A 24,338-nucleotide genomic window follows, 5' to 3' on the forward strand; every position below is an offset into this window, starting at 1 on the left:
AAGTAATGCAACTTTCATGCTGAAAGTTACATTCCTGTAAGCTTATAAAACCTGTAACTTTCAAAGGTAAATGATGGCTATGAACACAAATCATCCAATTCAAATAATTTTATAATGTATGTATGCATGTCCATCCATGATTTCATTTAGAATAGTTGAAATACTTAACCTAAATGTAATTTTATGTAGCTAGCTTCTAAAATTGTTTTAGAATTAAAAATCACATACTTACCTTCACCTTTTACCAACTTAAACAGACCATAGTCCTGAGGATTAGTTACATTGAATTTGTGGGCAATCATTTTACCTGAATAATAATAAAAAAAAAAATAATAATAAAATAACTAAATATAAAATAATTAAAATTTTGCAAAGTTTTTTTTATAGAATATCATTGGATTAATGCTTTTTTTAAGGTAAATATTAAAATATTAAATATAGCAATTCTACACATGAGAGGTTACAGAGCCTATAGCACAATGGTACTATGTATAGTTGAGGGAGAAAAAAAGTAAAAAAAAAAAAAAAGACATAAGGATGAAACAGACATATGGGAGAGATTATTGAAGCAAGTCAGAGCAAGGAGATCACTAATCAGTGGAACCAATCTCTTCTGGACAGCATGAAGAATTTTTTTGGAAGTTTTTGGTGCACCACCTAGAACATGAGGAGCAGTATTGTAAAATTGGATTGAATGAGTTAAAGTAACATTTTGAGCTGAAAATGACCCAGGCAGAGGAAGCTACTGATGTGATGTGTTTATATCAGAAAAGGCAAGAAGTAGATCTCCATCTAAGAAGAGAGAGAGAGATATGATCCTGTTTGCTTATTTGTATATTTACAAACAGAAGGGAAAGTGAATACAAATTCTTTTTTTGCAAAAAAATCAGGACTGCATTTTTGGTAGTGACACCATTCAAGAAACTTGTGAAGGTCTGTGTTTAATGGAAAACACTGTTTTTAGATCTTCAAGTTTTGGAATTTTGCACATTGCAAGGTTTGTCAAATAGGTAAAAAGAATGGGGTGTGCTATTAACAGCAAAACTATGAATAGGGTTACTGGTTTGTGAGAGGTAATTTATGTATAGAACAGAACTTTGAGGCAATTCTGCATTGGCAGATAAATCTAAAGAGAGGAATCCATTCATCATGATGCACATAGGGTTGATTGCCAAGAATAATAACTAGCTATCTAATTACAGAAAATGAAAGTGCACCAAGGGATGGCAATTATTACCTGAGTAGATCAGTGCCATGGAAATTTCAAGAGCAGTGGCACAGGTTTTCCAAACCTTTCCATGGTATGTGTCCAGATGTGAGTGGATTAGGAGATATGACATGAACATATATCCATGTCATATCTCCGAGCATATCATTCATAATCTTTGCATTATCTCATCATTATCATACCTCGGCAACACTGTTATCTTTAACATTTTCATGACATCTGTCCTTACATTCTTCTTGTTACTAGTCAAATCAATAGTGCGAACTACTACCACTAACTCTTTTGCCCGCATACTCCTCTTATCCAATGCTCGAATCACCTTGCCTATTCTATCTCCTGGAAAACAGACCTTGTGCATTTTTACACTCAACCACACCTCTTATCAAATCCCCATACACTTCCACTTTCAAATCAATCAATATTCTGTTCAAATCTTTTGTGCCATTCTTCCTCACATTCCCATGAAAATTTGTAATTCTCCTCAGTTCATTCCTCATCTTTACCAACTCTGCTCTCATCTTTCAATTACTTTCTCAATGCCAACTACGCCAATTGCATTTTCACTACCTTGCACGTCTGATGTCTCACCACTGCCGGCTACACCTGCTCACTCACCACCATCTATGCATGCCGTCTTACCGTTACCATTCAAGTACTCATCTGTACCATCAACTCCACTTGCTCTGGCCGGTAGCTAGATCCATGATCTTTAGCCTGCTCCCAATAACATTCAATGATATCTCATAATTCATAAGCATGCTACACTTCTTGGGTAGTTGCTGTTTTTGTTTGAACATGCCCATCAGAAAGTGGAGGAATGACAGTTGCCAGAAGAGAAACAGAGCTGAAATAGTGCATCTGAAAGACAGATTGAAATGAGTTTGTGATGTGAGGAAGGGGATCATTTATGAGTAACTGCTCTCTTCTGTACAGGCTCAAAAATATTTTGAGAAGTTTTAGGTGCACCACCACAAACATGTGAACAGTATCCTAAGAATGTGCACCTGAAAACCATCTCTTAAACAGAAAAGAATGCCTAATTTTTTTACAGGCTGACAAAGCTATTGATATGATGTGGTTTATGCCAGGAAAGACTAGTATTGCATCTCATATTGCATTTGAATTTGTGTAGATGCTTCTATTTGAAGAGATTATGGAACATGAGTAAAAATTCTATTACATAATTTTTTTTTACATAAAGGTATTCATGTCAATTATGCTTTCTTATGTGTAAGTAAATATTGCAACACATAAGATATATAACTAGGAAAATAAAATTATTTTCCCAGTTACATTTCTATTAACACAGAGAATATCCCACTTTGTGCCAGGTTTTCTGTATATATGCAGCCTTGCTCATGGGCATGGTCTATCAGACCAGATTTTACATATTGATTAAAACATGCAATCTTTATGCAGCCATTCTGAGAGTAGCTGCTCTCCTTGTTTAGCCAAAAACAGGTAAATTATAATAGCAAAAACTCGGTATATGCTATTATTAAAATCTGACTTCCATGGAGTCAGTGACTCATCGTGGGAGGTACACACTACTGCGCACAATTCTCATCCAACTGTGCCTTAAAATGATTCAATATGTCTACTTTGCATTCCACTCACCAACCACTCTCCACAAAGAACCTGCTCCTCACAACCTCTCTATACTGTTTTCAGCGATGGCCTCTTGTTCTACCCACATCCCTCCCATTTTATGAAAAATCTCTTTCATGTCAACCTGATAACAACCCTTGACTAGCTTATATGTTTCAATCATATCCCCCCCCCACACACACACTTCCTCCTATTCATGAGACTTTGCAATTTACATTCTCTCAACTCACACTTTACATCCCAATGACCACTACAACTTTTGTAAATCTTCTCTGGACCCTTTCCAACTTATCCTCATCACTATGAAAACCCAGCGACTAGATAAGTGCACAATGATCCATATGAGGACTGATCAATACCTTATACAATGACATCAAAACTTCTTTATTCCTGCAGGTCAAGGTCCTCCACATCACCATTATCCAATGTGTTGTCTTCACAAATTGTGCAATGTGGGCATGAATCTCAGGTCCTTGTCCACTACCAGATCTCCAATTTCCTCTACCTCCATTCAAGTTTCTCCTATGTGTATACTTTGAAACACTGAACTGACAGTTCCATCTACCTGCCTATTCATGCAATGTATTCAAATCCTCCTGCAAGGCCAGAACATCTGCTCGACTCTGCATTGTTCTCTCCAATTTTGCATCATCTGCAAATAGCTGTATATCACTAGTTAAATACATCCCAATATCATTAATATACAAATTGAACAACAATGATCCAAAAACTGACACCTGCAGTACACCATTAGTGACCTTTCTCTTACACGATACCTTACTCCCCCCATATACAATTTTCTGATACCTATCCGACAGCCAGTTATCCAATCCCATCTCTTATCCAATTTATTTAAGAGCTTGTCATGTGGCAGTCTATCAAAAGCCTTTGCAAAATCTAAATACACCACTGTATATGCATCTTCCCTTAACAAACCAATGCTGATAACCACAGAGAATACTACTGTTATCAACCCATTTCTGTATCCTACTTCTCACTAATCTCTCCAGTACTTTAATCACAACTCCAGATATACAGACCGGCCTATACCTTGAAGCAACAGCCTCAAATAATTATTAAATTATTTAATAATAAGGTATGGCACCTTTTGGCAACTAGCATAGGAAAATATGACTTCTGCATTACTTCAACCTTAGTATCACCTCTGGGTCTGGCTCCCACTGAAGACACCTCAATAAAGGTCGAAACCAGTCTGGGTAGCATTATACATCTCTTGCAGACATGTATAATGCATAGCATTATACATGTCTGCAAGGAGATGTGCTTTGCATTATGGGATACTAAGGTAAGTGAGGTAAAGCCATACTACCTTTAACACAAGTTGCCTCAGTCCTGAAAATACTTCAGGCACAAACTTTGTTTGCTTACACTTTTATTATAAAGGATTAAACCAAGTTTATAACTGCTCGGTATCTTTAATTTATAGTATAACCAAGTGAAAAAACTTCCAACAAATGGTCATTTAATTGCAAGTTCATAATTTATGGTCCCTTGAGATTTGAATTTCTCAGAGTTTACTGAATTAATTATTACCTATAGAGTTTCATACATGGTTGTGAGAATTCAGTTCTACCTTTTATGGTGTCAAGGTTTTTTATTCTTACAACTGCAACCGTCCTGAGGATAAGGTGGTTGGCCCCTATGCCTCCCAGTGTGTCCTATGTCTGTAGATGCATGTGTTCACAGGGTTGCATGTGTTGATAGTTCTGGGGGAACGAAAAAAACCCCGAGTTTCCAGGTGAAAAAAAAACCCCTTATCTTTGTATGCGATCAGCTAACTCACCTTTCTTTGATAGAGACCAGATAAAAGTTCCTCATGTCACTGACGGGAATCGAACCCAAGTCTTTCCAACCAAAGGGCTTAGTCTATAATGACTGAGCTACGGAGGCTAAGAATATTGTTATAATCAAAATAGTTTCTTTTTCTCTCTCTCTCTCTGTGTTTTTAACTAAATGCAAAAAAAAAATTTGTCAGTCTAGTGAATGTAATAGGAACTGCTGCAGCTCAACATATTTTGATGAAATTTGCAGATCTAACAACACAACCAGATAAACAGTACTTAGTATTTACCCATTTTGAGCTTGCCACAAAATAATTTCAAGTATAATTAGCAGCACATGTAAGTTACCAATTTAAAGGTTAATTCTTACTTCAAAATTTTAACTTACAAACTTCTTTTGTTGTCATGTTTGGCCTAACAGGCAGTGTCTTTGAGATTATGTTGCCTGTTAGTTCATCGGGAATCATGATTTTCATAAATCCCTGCAGGTCAGCAATGCATGGGAATCTTGGTTCAGGTGAAGACTAGTAAAGAAAAGCAAAAATGATTAACAAATACATACTTCACCTTTAAAGCTACCTATTTATTATAGAAGATTAGACAAGTAGCATTACATTTACTGTATTGGATAATCACTTGACAAAATATGTAATCTTGATTTTATCTGATTATATATGCCTACAGTCAAGGCATAAGGGGAAACCTTATCTAAACTGAGTAAAGTAAATTTCGAATAACGTATGTCAACTCAGAGTTTGTTGTTAAACATACAAGGGTTGTAAATAAAGTAGTGGCAACACTGCCAGGAGATGTAGTTGGTAACTCAAATGTTACTCTTGACGGATAGAGGTGCTATTTGTATGTACTGTATATATGTGCACAAGACAACACAGACCATTCTAACAAGTGTCCTTGGGAGAAGTAGTTAAAATCAACATCTCAGTGTGCAACGTTCTAAGGTATGTTCACGAGATTAGAATAACAATACTGGATCAAGGTCCACACTGCATGAGGTAAAACTGCGAGTGACTTATCGTGGTCTTAAGAAAGCCTGTAGCAACAGTACCCTACTCTAACTAGACTGTTGTAAGATGAGTTGCTAGGTAAGATCACTGGATGATAATTGCCCTGCAGGACAATCCACCATTCCAGATGAACATGTTGAGCTTGTTAGGGGACTCCTCGCAGTTAATTGGCAATGGACTATATGCCAGTTGGTCCAGTTTTCTGGGCCAACTGGCATATAGTTGGTATGTGCAAAATTTCAACTCATTGGGTTCCACAACACTTGACTGAATCATTTCATAGCCATTGATGAAAATTGAGCAAGGGCTTATGAGCCTGAACTGAAGAAACAATCTAATGAGTGGTGGCATTCAGGATCACAACATCCAAAAACTTCACCAGGAATCCAAAAAAAAAAAAAAAAAGAATTAGTCATAATGTTCAAGGTGCTATTCTTCATCATGCTGTGCCCAATGGACAAAATGTTAATGCATAGTACTATTGATGATTTCTGGAGCACCATTTGTAACTAGCTTTAAGGAGAAATTGACCACATTTTTTTTCACGGGTTTTCCACTGTTTGTTGCAATTAGAATTTCAACAGAATTTCAGAGTCCCAAGGATTCATATTCAACAATTTGAATATGAATCCGTGGGACTTTGACTTGTTCCTTAAAATGAAAGAATCCCTCAAAAGTCTGCAGTTTTGTGATATGCAAGAGGTTTTTCGATCAGTAGGTCAGTGTATCATTGATATCAACAGGCAACACTGATAGTATCCATCAGTTCCCACAAATTTGAAAACAGTTGCAGAACATGGGAGAAGATTACTTTCAAGGGATGTAATTATATAGACTTGATAAACTATTTTACATTTTGTGCATGTTGCCACTACTTTATTTACAACCCTCATAGTTTTGCAACTTATAAAATCAATGGTTATAAATCCTTTTATGAATGACATCTATAAGCTTTATAATTCTTCAATACAGTCAATTCTCTCTCTCTTTTTCTGCAGCAAACTTACTGAGACAGAAGGAATAGGTTTTTATAATGGAAAACTCGCTATCATAAATATGATAACTGATTAAAAGTTCAAACTGCAATTTTATTATGTTGAAATGTTTCATATATCAGCCATACATATGCAAGGTTCCAGATCACTGCTTTTCTCCTCTCTCATGTGTAGATGCATGTGAGAGTTTAATAACATTTTTAAGTAGTCATATACAGTATATGCATAACTGACAAACAAAGCATTTATTTACATCATTTATGCAAAGAAAAAAAAAAAAATTTGAAACAAAAACTTATTGAAGGAAGAATGAAGGGAATGCCACAATTTCTGTATCTTCATCAAACACTCAATACTTTCTTGATGGAGATTTGTATGGACTTATTTTGTAGTGGTTTGTTGTAGTAAATCTGTAAAACCAACCTCTTTTGTTCCAAATTCAGCACCATAAGCTGACTTGTCTTTTTTTTTTTGCTTTCATGTTGGCAAGAGACTGTGGGCCTTATTCTGAACTACAGTCATAAACTCAACAACTACTTTGGTCATCTATACACACCAAGAAGTTTTTCTATTTTGGCAATAAGATCATCTATAAATATGATCGTTATGGACGATCTTATTTATAGATAACTGTAGTATTGACTGGTGTTGCACTTTTTCACTTCACTAAGAACTTTATCTTTGTTTTTGACAACTAACAAAGCAGTGCGAGGTAAGTTATCCTGCTGCTTTGTCACTGATATAATAATTTTAATCTTAGTATCTAATGTAATAAGTTAACAATTTTTGTTAACTTATTATATTAGCAGCTGATATAACCCACACAAGAAAGAACATACAAGGATATAAGAGTACAAGCTGCAGAGGATGGGAATAGACAGTATATTGGTTAGACAGATCAGATTGGCTCTCTGAACACTACCAGCAGGTTGTGTATGATGGAGCAGTGTCTCAAAAAAGAAGGGTAACCAGTGGTGTGCCCCAGAATTCTGTTCTTGGACCCTACTGTTTAACTTGTTTGTAAACGATATATCATGTGGACTGACTGGGAATCTTCAGTTATTTGCTGATGCTGAATCCCTTCAGGAAGATTTAAATAGACTTTTTACCTGGACAAAAGAGTGGGGTTGTAGTTTTAATATCAATAATGCAAGGTGTTGCATTTTAGAGTGCAGAAATATAAGGCTCTGTACTATATCAATGGTGCCATACTGCAGGAAGTGGATGAGATTAGAGATTTGGGAGTGATATGATAAGAAGTACTTTAACATGCAAGGATAAGGAAGTGGTTGTGCCACTGTATAAGGCACTGGTCAGATCACACTTGGACTATTGTGCTCAGATCTGGTCACTTGGTTTTCAATGTGATGTGGAGACATTGCAGAATGTCCAGAGATGAGCGACTAAGACAATATCAGGAGTTTGGAATGCTGGCTATGGAGAGAGGTTGAAGAGATGTGGATTGCAGAGTTTGGTGGATAGGAGGAAGAGAGGTGATATGATAGATAAGTTTAAGTTAGTGAGAGGATTTTATCAGATTAATCCAGAGGAGATTATAAAAAGAGTAAAAGGTGAGAGGGGAAGAACCAGAGGTCATTCCTGAAAGTTATGTAAATGTGTGGTGAAGAAGGGTGTGAGGAGTAGATTTTTTACATGGGGGTGTCATGGACTTTAAGATTCTATATGATAAATATGTTGTCAGTTGTCTGACGATGAGTCTGTCGACTCCATGGAAGGTGCAATAATAAGTTACCTTCCTAACTCTGCTACTAGTATGTTCTTTTTTGTGGTTATATCAGTTGCATTAATATCATTTTTGTTCTAGGTTTTATCAGAACTTTTCAGACTGCTCCCCACCCCTTAGTACTAATATAAAGCAAACCTGCAATAATAAATAATAAAAAAGGGAGGAGGTGGAGAGGATCCAGAGACAAGTGACCAAGATAATAGCAGGACTATGGAATGAATCTTATGAGAAAAGGTTGAAGATTTGTGGGCTGCAGAAATTGGTTGATAGGCAGAAAAGGGGTGATATGATTGAGACATTCAAGTTACTGAAGGGTTTCTATAAGATTAATTCAGAAGATATTTTTGAGAATAGGACTGGTAGTGGGGGGACTAGGAGCCATCCATGGAAGCTTGGTAAGAGTGTGGTTAGCAAGGGTGTTAGAACTAGGTTTTTACTTGGAGAGTGGTAAATGAGTGGAATAAGCTGCCAGAGTCTGTTGTGGGTGCCATGACTGTAAATGAGTTCATGGTGAAGTATGATAGATACTGTGTGAATGTTTAATAGTTGCTCTTGACATGATGTTAGGACACCTTGGAGTGCCCGTAATAACAAGGATATTTAATTAGTTAGTGAATTTTAAACTTGCAACCTACTAGTTTTGCTCAACCATAAAAAAACTGGTGGCTTCATGAGGACTGAATTAACATAAAAAATATATAAAAAGATAACTAAGTTAACATGAAAACACATTACAAAGAAAACAAATTCATGCTAACAAATGAATGTAAAGTAGCATGGCAGGTATCTGCAGTTAATGACTGAAGGTAACTATTGGTGAAGTTAATGATTTCCATGTTTTTGTTTTAGTACTCAATCTTATGGTTGGTTGGATTCCCTGGTAAAATAGACCAGAAAAACCTGGTCTATTTTACCAGGGAATGATTATGGAACAAGGTAGTTTCCCGTTGCTTTCCTTTCCCTATGTATTTATGATTGTAGACGTGTGTACAAGGCCAGTTTTCCTGTTTTGAGGAATGAAAAACCCAAGTTTCTCACCTTTAATCAAAAAGACTTGATAAAAGTTCTTTGTGTCATGGATGAGAATCGAACCCAGGTCTTTGGTTCGATGCACCCAAAGGTCTATACAGACTAAGCTATGGATACTCCTATCCTAGAATGATTTCCATATGTCACTTAATGTAAGCCATTAGTTTTTATTCAGTGATCCATGTGAACGGATGACCATAACTGATTCTTTTAGAAGTCTGAAGTAAAAAAAAAAAAGATTTCCAATATGGCATTGGTTGAATAATTCCAATTAACATCATGTTAGCAAGACTAGATTTTTCCTTTCTTGATACTTATCATCTGCAACATGTTTCTTTTTTCTTACCCCAAATCCATGACTTGTCTGTCTTATATGTAAGATAATACTTTAAATAAAAATGTCATTTACATATCTCCACCAAACGAGTGGTTTTAGAGTAGTTTTTTTTTTTTTTTTTTTTTTTTTTTGCTAGGAAGGTCTTTTCAAAATTTTCGATATAGAGATCAGCTGATGTAGTTGAGAGAGAGGGGAGGGGTTGCCTATTGCAAGTACAGATTGTTGTAAAACACATTATTCCACTGAAAAAAAAAAATGATTGGAGACAGTGTTCAAATAAGTTTGCAATGCCTAATGAAAAAAAAAAAAAGATCTTCAATAAGGCATCATATTCCTCCACTTTATAACAACTACAAATACGTGACTTGTTACATGGCACGATGCACCTTGTCCATGGGGGATGACCACTGACTTCTTTCCAAGCAGTGTATTTAATGGTTTATTTTAAAAAAAAAAGTTTCACGTGTTTGTAATTTATTATAATACACCTTTATAAGTAGTTATGTTTGAATGAAATATTATCTCCTCCAAAATTATCTTTGTTCAGAGAGGTACATGAGTACTGAAAGTTTGAGAACTATATCAGCAGTGAAAGGGATGCTACTCCTAGAAGGTGTACGTGAGAACCTTTTTTTTCACAGACTCCAAATTCTATTTATGTCTCTGTCGATGACAATACTCTATTCCTTTTAAGATTTGGCAAGCAATGATGGGATGCAAAGTATACACTTGGTGAGGAAACTTTAAAGGAAGCAGAGGAGATAAGAGATCTAGGAGTGATCGTGAGCAAGGACCTGAAATTCAGGAGCCACATTGCACAAGTTGTGAAGACATCACATTGGATAATGCAATTATGCGGAGGACCCTGACATGGAGATAGAGAACTTATACCATCGTGTAAGGCCTTAATCAGGCCTCATGTGGATTATTGTGTGCAGATTTGGTTGTCAGGTTTTCATAGTGATGAAGATATGTTGAAAAGGGTCCAGAGAAGATTTGCAAAGGTGGTAAGTGGTCTTTGAAATATGGAGTACGAGGACAAATTTAGAGAATGTAAGTTGCATAACCCCTCGCTAGCTTATATGTTCCCCTTTCCACCTATTCATGAGGAGCAGGTTCTTTGCACTGAGAGTGGTTGGTGAGTGGAATGCATTGCCTGAGTGTGTTGTGAATGTAGACGCATTGAATCAGTCTAAGGTACAGTTGGATGAGCATTGTGTGTAATACTGTGTACCTTCCACGATGAGTCTCTGACTGCATGGAGGTCAGATGATAAGATTAATAATAATAATAATGAGGAAAATAACTTACTGTTTTTGGGCCAGGTATCCTAGTCGTCTCTGACCTATTTGTAGAAGTTCCAAATGGACTCTGTGGATATGTACTTTGAGGGCTCTCAACAGCACAGTTTTGAAGATTTTTAAGAACATGAACAGCACTACTTAAGGTGGTTAAATAGTAGCCACCCTCACCAGACATCAGGGATGGGTGAAGTAATCCCCACATATAATCAGCTTCAATTTCAGCTGCTATTAAGCCACACTGGACTAGTACACAAATAAAGATTGGTAAAAAATCTGAAAATAGATAAGCAAATGTGATTCTGTAATATTCATAAACATTCAGTCCAATAAGAGGATACACTATTGTAGCATTAATTTAAATGGGGGAAAAAAATTAATGAAGTAATTCAGAGATGAGGAAATAATTTGTATAACTGTGTTTAATGCAAAAAATATATGCAAATAATAAAATGCACAACATAAACTGCTCCATTCTACTTCAAATTTCAAGTCCATGAGTACAGTTGACCTGCACTGTGAACAATGCAGGTTTGAACTGCGCAGGTCCACTTATATGCAGATTGTTTTCAATAAATATATTGGAAACATTTTTTGAGATTTGAAAAATTTTTGGAGCCTAGAAATATTAAGAAAAAGTTAAGTATGTCATGAATTCATAAAATATATATAGATACTAGTCTATTTTATCATTTACTGCCATAAAATGTTCAAAACTGATGCACACAAAGACTGTACACGGCGCCATTCGCAGTCGTAAACTATTTACATTACATTATAAACAATGCAGTGGGTTGGCATCCCTAACCCCCGCATTGATCAAGGGTCAATTGTGTGTGTGTGTGTGTGTGTGTGTGTGTGTGTGTGTGTGTGTGTGTGTGTGATCATATGCTTCTACTCCGTTGTTGTGATACATTTTTAAAAACAAATTTAACGACTTAAAAAACCGAGATAACTTATAAAGATTTTAATGAGAATAATACAACTAGTTTCGGCTTATAACAGCCTTCATCAGGTATTCATAAAGGAAGAGAACAGTAATAAACATTAAAGTATCTAAAAAACTGGAAATTACAGGTAAAAATTGCCACACATAATTGATACATAAAAAACGTATTTTTTCAAGTTGTTCTAACAGGCGTGCCACTGTTTATTGCAAGTGTGTGTGTGCAGGATCACGTGAATGCCAATATTAAATAACTGCAGCATGGCTATCTGGGATGTTATAACTCAAATTGTTGTTTAAGTGGACAGGATTCAGCAGGATTTCCCTTCATTCTACAATTTTTCTCTCAAACTCATCATCACAGCAAAAAATATTTTCTGATCTATCCCAGCAAACGGAGTGGCTTTGCTGATCATCATTAGGATTGTTTGAAAAAAGAACATGACTGGATAACGTAGTTGCATGTGATCTTTTGTAAGAGATGTCTCTCTTATGCTCTTCTATACATTGTTCAATAGATTTGTTAGTTTGTCTAAAATAAGGGATATTGCAATTGCACCATAATTTATATACTCCTGGATATTTTAGGTTGTGATAAGTAGGCTTTGGATTGCTGATTAGAGAACGGATTTTAGGAAGTGTGGTGAAGAACTCCTGATGTTGTATTTTTTAAGGACTTTAGCTAATTTGTTAGAGACTGTGTTAATGTATGGATTGGAGATGCTACCTTTAAAATTAATAGTTTCTGTTGTGCATTGCCTAGGAAGATCCAGAAGAAATTTCTTAATCGTTTTTTCAGAGTATCTATTTTGTTTAAAGATAAAAGAGAGGTGATTTATTTCTTTTTGTAGTTCATCTGGTTTATTCAAGAGAGAGCCTGCTCTGTGTCCTAAGGTAGATATAGTTCAAGTTTTTGTGATGGAAAATGATGAGAAAGATTATGCACATATCTATTGGTATGAGTAGGTTTTCTGTATATAGAGATTTTTAATCTTTCAGAGCATCGTGTAAGCATGACATCCAGGAAAGGTAAGGAGTTATTATTTTCTAGATCAGCAGTAAATTTTATATTAGGATGTTAAGACGATGAAGAAAATCTATGAGATGTGTGCCCATGATTCAAAAAAATGAAAATATCATCAACATAGGGTTTCCAAACTTTTGGTTTAAATGAGAAGGAAGATATGGCTTTCGTTTCAAAATTTTCAAGGAAGATGTTAGCTAGAAATGGGGACAAAGGATTGCCCATTGCCAGGCCTTGTTTTAGTTATTATTGTGAAATATGTATTCTGGGTTTCCATGCTGCTTATAACAAAATACTTCATCAGGGATATTCTTTAACAGGAAGTTGCATCCCTTTATTAAACATTCCATTTCATCTTCTTTGTCCACAGTTAATCCAAGAGTTGTCGTCAACAAGTCTGTATATTTGTAGGCTCCACCTCCTGTAGCTTTGATGACCTTTCCTTGCACGAAATCTTTTGAACCTATCAGATGCTGCTGAATGAAGCTTAAACATGATTCAATATGTTTTGTTTCAAATTTAACGAAATGAAGCCGGGCTCCTTCCACATCGATTTCAGAAATTTTCTGGTAGCCATTATTATTCATACAAGTTGCTTCTTCATCCAAGGCATATAGTGCTCGTTTATATGACACTGTTGAGTAATAGGCTATTTTTGTCAGCGATCCACCTATATCAATAGCGAACCGCTTTGCGTTCTTTAAGTTTCTAAAAACAGGATCTTGCTGAGGCAAGATGATACTTCCAGCTTCACTTTGGGAACATGTCATTATTGTTTTATTAACTGTAGTTATCAAATTGCTTCAAATTGTATATACAAAGTAAAATTATGCATAAAATGTGAAGTGAAGAATAAGCAGAAAAATTGGAGACACTAAAAAAGTAAATAATTGCAACGTTACTCATCTGGGACAGAACTTCAAAAATGGAGCACTCAGTAAGGAAAAATTAAAACCTAGCTTATTTCCTGATCCCATGATAATCAGTAACACAAAGGTACGTTTCACTTCTTTACTTAATAGGAAGTTCACAAGTTCTCAATTTCCTTTTGGCATCTGTTCCAGGATACCAACCCTAATTTCACTAGCATACTTCTCAAACTCAGTTGGTAAATGGAGTCCTGATATCTGAAGTAACCAGAATGAATGCAATGTTTTAATAAAGCAAACATTTTTTTGGATAATTTGTCCTTTAGTAATGTAAGTACCTTGTCTGTAAGAACGTTAATAAAAAAAAAACTATATACACACACACACTCTTGTAAGATTAACTTGCAAGAATTAAGTTCTAGAGACTTTCTTTAAAAAAAAAAAATCTGGTTATACAGGAAAAAAGATAACTCCAAGTTATCAACTTGGAGTTATTAAATATTAATAAAGCAAACATTTTTTTGGATAATTTGTCCTTTAGTAATGTAAGTACCTTGTCTGTAAGAACGTTAATAAAAAAAAACAACTATATACACACACACACTCTTGTAAGATTAACTTGCAAGAATTAAGTTCTAGAGACTTTCTTTAAAAAAAAAAAATCTGGTTATACAGGAAAAAAGATAACTCCAAGTTATCAACTTGGAGTTATTAAATATTAATAAAGCAAACATTTTTTTGGATAATTTGTCCTTTAGTAATGTAAGTACCTTGTCTGTAAGAACGTTAATAAAAAAAAACAACTATATACACACACACACTCTTGTAAGATTAACTTGCAAGAATTAAGTTCTAGAGACTTTCTTTAAAAAAAAAAAATCTGGTTATACAGGAAAAAAGATAACTCCAAGTTATCAACTGTATAGTGGGCATTAGCTTCAATTACTATCCAATATCATATATATCCATCCATGAATTTTTTTTTGAAGTGAAATAAACTCATTTTGTAGGTTTGTTAGCAAATGGTATATACATAGAATAGGTAGAACAGAAACTAAATATTTGTGTATATTAACCACTGTGTAGTAGTAATAGAAATCTTGTTTCATATTTCCATGCCTAAAGCAGGGATTAGATTTTTTTAGCACAGATCAAATTTTGCAATTTGTATGTTCACCACTTAGTGTGTGTATATGGGGGATGGGGGATTTAGTGAAAAAAAATAGTACAAAAATCTGTTAAATACTACTTTGATACTGCAAACACAAACATATTTAATTCTAAATTTATATATAAATTATTACAAAAGTATATAAATAATACAAACACGATATAAATAGTTATAAATATATGTAAAGACAAAATCAAACAGTAGAGTTTTAGTGACTTTCTTGGTTTTGTTCATCTTTGCATAGGATATCTAAATTTTGTTCATAATTGAAAACTTTACACATGGACAAAACTCAGAAGTGTCACATGTTAGTATACTCCTTAGTGGATTTAAAATGTAATTTATTTGAGAAAATACTTGTCTGCATATATATATATATATATATATATATATATATGACAAACCAAATACAGATAGAATAGCTACTGTGACTTTTTTTTTTCCATTGCTATAAATGTTGGCAAAATTGATGCTAAACATTCTGTTCTAATTTGACTTTTGGATTCTTTCAATAGCTCCATGTACATTTCTATAAATTTATTAGTGCATATGTTTGAACTTTTTAAATTCATTAAATTATATTCTTAAATTATCAATTTCTAAAAATTCAAAATAACAATGTATGCACAACTTTAAGTTTCATCAAAGTCCTCTGGATTAATTTTGAAACTAAATAGTATGTGCATGCATTGACAAGGAAAATAAACAAATTGTTGCTTAGATAATAAGCATAGTTCACAATGCAAGGGAAAAATGTAACCATAATAAATATAAATAAAAACAAAAAAGGAATTAACTTATTTGCTTTATTTTTAAAAATTTAAATTATTAGTTTTCAAACAAACTTTTGGTGGGTCACCACGAATGTTTCTGCAGGTTCACCCATGGATCATGGGCTGCTGACCTATGGCGTAAAGTGCATTTACATGAGACAAAGTCTGTACTGATACTTACCGACCACAAATTATTGAAATACTATAGATTGCTTTTTTAAATTTATGAAACTGGAGACTGGTGGAGAGCTTAAAAAAATCTACTCCGGACAGGCTCATAATATTTAAATATATATATATATATATAAGGTGACCAAATATATTTAGAATAATATAAAGTATTTCTTGGTTTAAACAGATTTTTAAGACAGGTAAAGCTAAAAACTACAACGAAATGTTTTTGCACATATGAAAAAATTTATCAACTTAAGTATTTAAAAAAAAAAAGAAAAAAAAAAGTGAATCACTAAAACTTATACCAAGGTGCCTAATTTTTCAATAGAGCCTATAAAAAGATAAGAACATGATGCCCTTGAAAGAAAACTAAAGGTTTCACTACTGTACTAAGAAAAAAATAAAATAAAATTATATATCAAGTGCATTTAGAATGAAATGAATTTAAAAAAATCAATGTTACGAATAAAGAAATACAACAATAAAACTGAAATGACACCTTCAACTGATTCAACTCCAATTCAGTGCACAGAACAAGGTATTAAAATTACAGGATTTGAAACTGAAAAACCAAGAAATAATCCATTAATGGATACAAAAGAAGGCTTTCATTATTATTATTACATGACTCCTCCAAGGAGTCCAAAGACTCATCGAGGGAGGGCACCTACTCTACAACTCTTCGTCTCCACCACTCAAATCCACCAACTACAATGAAATGCAACTATTATCATCATCATCTACACCAGGGGTCGGCAACCAGTGGCCTGCGGGCTGCATGCGGCCCAAATGTGCGTTTTTTTTGGCAGCCCATAAAAGGTTAACCATACTTAGATGGCACGTTGCCCGTATGCTGAATTATTTAAATAATACATTTTATAATATGAATAATAAATTAAAAACAATTTTATACCTATATACTTCTTGATATCGGCATGCAAACTGGCGCAAGTCAGCCGTGTGAGTCATCATGTGTGGGGATAACCAGGCGAATTCATTCGACGAAAACTGAGATTTTGGCGCACTTTTTTAGTGGCGTTCCCTGGTCTGTATTTAAACATAATTCAATAACATCAACTATTATTTTCAGAGGATATATATTTCTTAGGTTGCTTAAGGGTCAAAACTGTATAACTGAGAGGAGACCTCCACAAAGCCTTTAAAGGAATACAGAGAACTGACCAGGACTTCTGACCTAATGTCCAATCCTCACCTTCTCGTGATGCACCCTGTTGGGTCTACCTGGATACTGAACAAATGAGGATGGGCTAGAAATTTGGTATTTAGCCAACCAAATTGTATTCTTATTGGCTTAAACCAATATACAAAATGATGGTACAACATAACAAAATTTCATGCTGGCTGGGGTGTCGCCCAGTTAAACAAGGCCTCCGTTGTTTTTGCCAGGGAACCAGGGCGAACAGTGAAAAGTCAGCTACTGGAACAATTCTGAAAGCACACCCCAACTCAATATCACCAGAGTTAAAGATCGCTACTATCAACATAAGAAGCCTGAATGGCAAAGAAATGGAGCTAGCTGAAGAATTAGATAAGTACCAGATCAACATAATAAGGGTGACTGAAACAAAAAAGACAAAAAATGGTGAGATCTTTCTGAGCAATAAATACAAAATGTTATATTCAGGCAATGACAATCAAGGAAAAGGAGTAGCCATAGTGTTCAACACAAAATACGAGGCTAATCTTCTTGAATGGCAGGCAGTCTCAAGTAGAGATGTAGGCAAATATCAGAATGGAGAATTGGACAATGAGACTTATTTGTGCCTATGGTCCCACAGAAGGTTCTACTATGGTAGAAGTGGAGGAATTTTTTGATGCTTTAGAGAAAGCAACTGACACAATGAAAAAGGAAAAGTTGGTCCTTGTTGGGGATCTAAATAGCAGAGTAAGAAGAGATTGTCAGATATACAAAAATATTTTGGGAAAATTTGGAGAAAAGAGCAAAGCTAATAATAATGGCAAATATCTGTTGGATTTCTGCTCAGGACATGGACTGATTATTACTAATACCATGTTCCAACATAAAAATGTGCACAAATTCACATGGAGAGAAGAGGCAAGAAATAAGAAAAGTCTCATTGACTATGTTATTGTTGATAGTGATGTTTTCTCCCTGGTGCAGGACACCAGAGTGTACAGAGGATTTGAAATTGGAAGTGATCACTATTTAGTCTTGAGCAGAATAAAATTGAATTTCATATTGAAAAGAATAACATGTAAGAAAGTTTTAAAGCGAATAAAAGTTGAGCAGCTCTCAGATGTGAGCTGTAGACTAAAATACAATAAAGATTATTGAAGAAAAAATAAAAGAGTTTGAGAACAGGAACCAAACCTTGGACATTCAGTGGCAAACCTTGAAGAAAGCCAGAGAGGCATGTGGTGAGGTTGTGTGCAAGGATAGAAAAATCAGAACTCCATGGTGGACACTGGAAGTTAAAGAGGCAGTGAAGGAAAAGAAGAAAGCATATCAAAAGTTCCTGGCAAATAAGTCAGATTGTGCTCTTAGAGAATACAGAGACAAATGTAAGAAAGCTAAACACTGTGTAGAACTAGCTAAACAAAAGTCATGGGAGGACTTCAGAAAGAACATAGAAAATAAATATCAAGAAGATGGTAAGATATTCTGGAGGTTGTTGAAGCTTAGAAATGGAGGAAAGAGTGCTATAAAAGGAGTTAGAGATGATAAAGGTGACATGAAAACAGGAGAAAAAGATATCCTTGAAATATGGAGTAATTACTTTAAAAAATTGCGAAATGAAACAAGCAGTGATAGCACAGTGGTAAAAAACACTGACCAGGCATACAGTCAGTAATACATATCCATACTTGAAGTAGAAAAAGCCATCAAAGACTGGAAATGTGGAAAGGCAGCAGGAGTAGATTATATTTGACCAGAAATGCTGAAGTATGGTGGTATAAGAGTCTTACAGTGGCTGCACTGCATAGTTCAGAAAGCTTGGAAAGAGTGACGAATTCCTGATGATTGGAGTAGAGCTCTCATAGTACTCATATATAAAAAGGGAAATAAAATTGAATGTGAAAATTACAGAGGTATTTCCCTACTGAATGTTCCTGTTAAGATTTATGCCAGTATACTTGAGAAATGGTTGAGAAGAATTGTGGAAGAAAAGCTTGGTGAAGAACAAGCTAGATTCATACCAAACAGAGGCTGTCAGGATCAGATCTTCACTTTACGACAAATAGTTGAGAAAGCATGGGAATATAACAAAGATCTGTATTTAAGTTTTATATATCTGGAAAAGGCATATGACAAGGTTCCAAGAGAGAGAAGTTATTCAATATGCTACAGTTATATGGTGTCAATGGGGCATTATATCATGCAATACTTAGTCTTTATTTCAGTTGCAAGTCAGCAGTTAGAATTGAAGGAAGTACAGGAAGATGGTTTAATGTTAAATCTGTGTCAGACAAGGATGTACTTTATCCCCTCTGTTCTTATCTATATGGATGACATTATGAAGGAAAGTGGAATTAAACCTGATATCAAAATTGGATGTTAATGTATGCTTTTTGTTTAATGCGGACGATTTTATACTTCTAAATAAATCTGCTAAAAGTTTGAAAAATTTCCTGACTAAATTGAATAACTGTTGTAATAGATATGGTATGAAGGTCAGCAATAAAAAGACAAAGACAATGAAAATAGGTAGAATCATTGAAAATGTCAAATGTGTTGTGAATGGAGAACCTGTGGAACAAGTAAAACATTTCAGCTACTTAGGAACGTTTTTTTAGTGAAGATGGTAAATTAAATATGGAAATAGACAACCAAATCAACAAAGCTAGTATGGTAGGAAGTCAATTGAATAAATTCATATGGAATAAGAGAGAAATTAGTCAGAACACTAAATTAGCTGTATACAAGACAGTGTTCAAAACCAGTTGTAACTTATGGATCTTAGAGCTGGGTCAGAAGTAAAACACTTAACCAAAGACTAGAGACCGCAGATATGAGAGTCCTGAGAAAGATTAGCGGTGTGAACAGATTGCATCAATGGCAATATCATATTAAAAATGATGATATTAGGAAAGAACTAGACATTGTCAGCATCCAGGAATGCATTAGCAGGGCTAATCTCAGGTGGTATCATCACTTAAACAGAATGTGCAAGGAAAGAATAGCAAAGCAAGTTTTCTCTGCCAGGTTGGCAGGAAAACGACCCAAAGGAAGACCAAGATATAGGTGGATTGATATGGTACAAAGTGCCTTAGATGATAGAAATATAAGATCTGATAATGTTGGAGTCTTGACAAGTAACCAACTGATTTGGAGGAAAATTGTAGATAGGAAGTTAGTAATGATGTAAATTTTTCATGTAGGACTATCATATCCTGTACACCCCTTGAGGGTACATATCAGGAATTTGATGATGATGATATATTTCTTAAAAATAATTCAAAAATGGGTTCAAGAAAACATAAAATTGCAAATGAAGGAAGAAGGTTTAATGATGAATGGAACAGCAATTATTGAAAATAAGGATAATCCCCTTTGTCTTATTTGTCATAAAACTGTTGCTGTTATAAAAGAATATAATATCAGACGTCATTACAAGAATATCATACTTTATCTCGTAATCTCAAACTTTAAATATTTCTGTGTTTTTTAAGATTGATATAATAAAATTGATAACTTAAAAAGTTTTTTTTTTCACTCACTATTTTCTATTAATTAAATGCTTGCAGCCTGATTATTAAAAATAAAAGCTGAATGTGGCCCGCGAGTCTGAAAAGGTTGCCGACTCCTGATCTACACCAATGCCATCTACCATCCACCACTAGTATTTTCACAGACAATCATAAACATGGGATGTAATGGATGGGCATGGGAAAACATCCATGGCCTTTTAGCTGGTGAGCAGATATGCTAATCATTCGGCCAACTAGTACGGGATCTTAGATCACATATGATAAATATTTTAACAAAATTAATTAAACAAAAACTACAAGCTATAGTATAGCTCATAATAGGTTTTATACTTCCTAGAAATCAAGACTTACACTTTCTGAAATAAAAATGGGATGTAATGGGCAAATTTTCTCTTTATACACAATTGGAAGAATATATCAAATAAGAAAGTAATTCTTCTGTAATCACATATTTCTGCACTATATTATTATTCCTGGAAAAAGTGTATTCCTAATCACATAATTTTAAAATTTTGCACCACAAATCCAGTTGAGCTCACTTTCGAGCTGTTTTTTTTTTTTAAATATTTGATGTCAGTTGAATGAATTATAAGGCTTTACATAAATTTACTGGAAAAGAGAAGATTCTGTATTCATTTAGTGATATTTGGATATATTAACTGGAACTTTTACCCCCCCCCTTTGGAATTTGTAGATAGAATACAGAGCAGATCATGACTGATCATTACTGTATAGGAAAGAGAGACTAGGATTTTGTTCATATGTGTTCGCGATGCTGCAAAGATAGGTAGGTAATCAGAGCAGCATTTACAGAATGACTTCAATATGCTGGAACTGTGGGCAAATGTATTGAATTGATAACGGTTATCAATTCAATGTTAGTAAGTGTACTGTCATGCACTTTGGTGTAATGTAAGTTACATGTTATATCAGTTGAATTATGCTTGGGAGTAACTGATGTGGATAAAAGTTAGTTCAAAGATCATACAGAAAAGCTTGCCATATACAACTATCTGACACCTGTATTTAGATTAGGTTTCCATGATTCTGAGAGAATAAACTGTAGAAAGGGTACAAAAGAAGAGTTAAAAAGATGATATTAGGATTATGGAATGTATATTGTGAGGAGAGATAGAGTATATCTGAACTGTAGACATTAGTAACCATGAGAAGAATGGGTGATATGATAGAGACCTACAAACTTCTGAAAGGGTATTATGGGATATTGACTGATTAAATGTTTTGTTATATGGAAGTTGAGTTTGTGCACAGTTATTAAAGAAGTAAGAGCTATGTTTTTCTCTTGTACAGCAGTTGAGTGAGTGGAACTGGTTGCTGATCCAGTGAGTGCCTCTGGTGTAAATGAGTTTAAGAGAAGGTATAACAGTTGGTGGATGATTTTGTGGTCTTCCTCACAGAGTTCATGACTTTCTGGGAGGGGTCTATGATAATATGTCACATTTAACATATATAACTTTTTTTTTTTTTTTTTTTTAAGTTATATATGACAAATATGTTAATGTTATATATAAGTCATATATCATGGTTGGAACGAATGATTTGGTTGGACATAGGGAGAATGCGAGGATGAGGAGAGTTGAAAGAAAACAATGGTAGGAAGAGTAGTTTGTGTGTTGCTCAGGTATGACAATGATGAGTTGCAGTGGAGAGCAAAGATCTTGAATGGAATGTTAGCAGAAATATGTGAAGATAAAGGAGTGCAATTTGTGAATGTGTGAGATGAGCTTAAGGAATGAATGAAACTATAAGAGTGATGGATCACATCTGATTGGTTTTGGAATGAGTCACCTGGAAAGGCTGTTGCTTGAAGGAAGTTTAATCAGTGATCTAAACAAGGTATCATTGAAAGGTGGAAATGATGTAAATAAGTAGGAGAGCGTGGATGAGGTGAAACCATTGTGAATGGAGATGAGAATGTGAGAACAGGAATGCAAGTTTGACAGGAAACAGTGAGCCAGGAAGGTCAGGGAGACAGAATGAATTCTGAAAGCAGTAATGAATGCATATGTGGGAATGGTCAGTATAGGAATGGTCTTGAATACATGAGGGGGAGATAGTTGAGTCTTGGAGGGTACAGGGGACAAAGATGAGAAGCAGCATGGGTAGGACTTGGTTATAGACTAAGTAATGAATTATTTATGAATACCAAGAGTATCAGAAAAAAGGGAGATGAAATTGTTGTGTTGGTTGAATTTATTTGCCTGAAAATAGCTGAAATATGTGAAACATGGTTGAATGAGAATGATATCTTGATGGGAACAGAAATGGGAAAACATGTTTGTCGTGAAGATAAGGAGAGGGAATACTGCTGATGATGACAGCAGGAGAATCATGCCTGTACAAGGATGAGATGCAAGGTGGGGGGGGGGGTTGCAGTGGTTTTGAAACAGTATGGTGTGAAATGGAAGTTGATAGTGAGATATTTGGCTGGGTGCTGCTACAAGTCAGGGAATGTGGAGGATGGCGACATAGAAATGTTTAGTCAACTTAGCTTGGTGAGAAAGCCAAGGGTGATCATTATAGGCGATTTCAATTACAGCAATATTGAGTGGAATGAAGAGATAGCATCAGGAAATAAGCAGAATGAATTTCTTGAGTTCTTAAGAGAAAACAATCTTAGGCAGTAATTGTAATGGCAGGCACACAACAGTGAAGAGTCTTATATCTGGTTATATCATCAGAGGATGTGATTGTGAATGGACTATTTCATCTTCCCCCTGGTTGGTGAAAGTGATCATGAAGTGATCTGTTATAACCAGTCATATAAAAACTTCTGTGAAGAAGAGATATGTGGAACTACAGGGCTGGTGATTATGAAAAGCTTAGGAGGCAGATGTTTCTTTGGCATTCATCAAGAAATATTTAGCTGTAGCAATGTCTGAGGGTATGTCAAAGGTGAAAAGGCTAAATAAGGAAGGAACAAAATGGATGAATGCAGATATTAAGTGTGAAATATGGAAGAAGAAGGCACTGTGGAGCCAACACAAGATAAATGTTGGTAATAATCAATTGTTTGAAGAATACAAAGAGCAAGCCAGGAAGGTAACTTGGTTGGTTAAGAATGCAAAAGTACAGTATGAGAAGAAATAAGCTAGTCAAACCAAGAAAAATCCTAGTGAGTTCTTTTGATGTGTGACAAGTAGAAAAAATTGCTATGGAAGAATGATACTAGTTGATAATACTGGTAGATTGGTAACCAGTGCAAAGGATATAGTTGAAATATTCAATGAGCAGTTTCTCAATGCATTTTATCCTTGTGAATGCAACATCATAAGAAGCTGGAGTGTAAAAAGTATGGTAAGAGAGGGACTGATAGTGCAGGAGGTATATGAAGAATTAAGTAAACTTGGTGTTAATAAGGCAGCAGGACTTTATAATATATTGCTACATATCTTGAAGGAATGCTCTGGGAAATTAATGGCACCTTTGGCACATCTGTTTAACATGAATCTTGCAATCGGGCAAGTCCCAAAGGGATAGAAGGCAGGAAAAATTGTTCCCCTTCACAAAGGGGTAGGGGGGGGATAAGACTGAGGCTACAAATTATAAGCTGACCTCTGTGACTGGATACAGAAATGAGTTGGTAATAGCAGTAT

The 24,338-nt window shown here is 34.9% G+C and overlaps 1 protein-coding gene across 10 annotated transcripts in view; it reads right to left on the minus strand.

Moving 5' to 3' along the window:
• The window catches only part of spri (Src homology 2 domain-containing protein sprint), a 488,442-nt gene that overhangs the window by 28,990 nt on the left and 435,114 nt on the right, over positions 1 to 24,338 (minus strand). For all 10 annotated transcript variants that reach the window (XM_090400600.1, XM_090400599.1, XM_090400601.1 and 7 more), the window contains 3 exons: positions 11,083 to 11,348; positions 5,027 to 5,162; positions 233 to 307 (listed from right to left, as the gene is read on the minus strand). In XM_090400600.1, the coding sequence (XP_090256726.1) occupies positions 233 to 307; positions 5,027 to 5,162; positions 11,083 to 11,348 (477 nt within the window). The remainder of the gene's footprint in view (positions 1 to 232; positions 308 to 5,026; positions 5,163 to 11,082; positions 11,349 to 24,338) is intronic.

This window comes from Typopeltis vanoorti, chromosome 11 (assembly GCF_054136105.1).
Source record: "Typopeltis vanoorti isolate ZY-2024b chromosome 11, IOZ_Tvanoo_1.0, whole genome shotgun sequence".
Classification (NCBI taxonomy): Eukaryota; Metazoa; Arthropoda; class Arachnida; order Uropygi; family Thelyphonidae; genus Typopeltis; species Typopeltis vanoorti.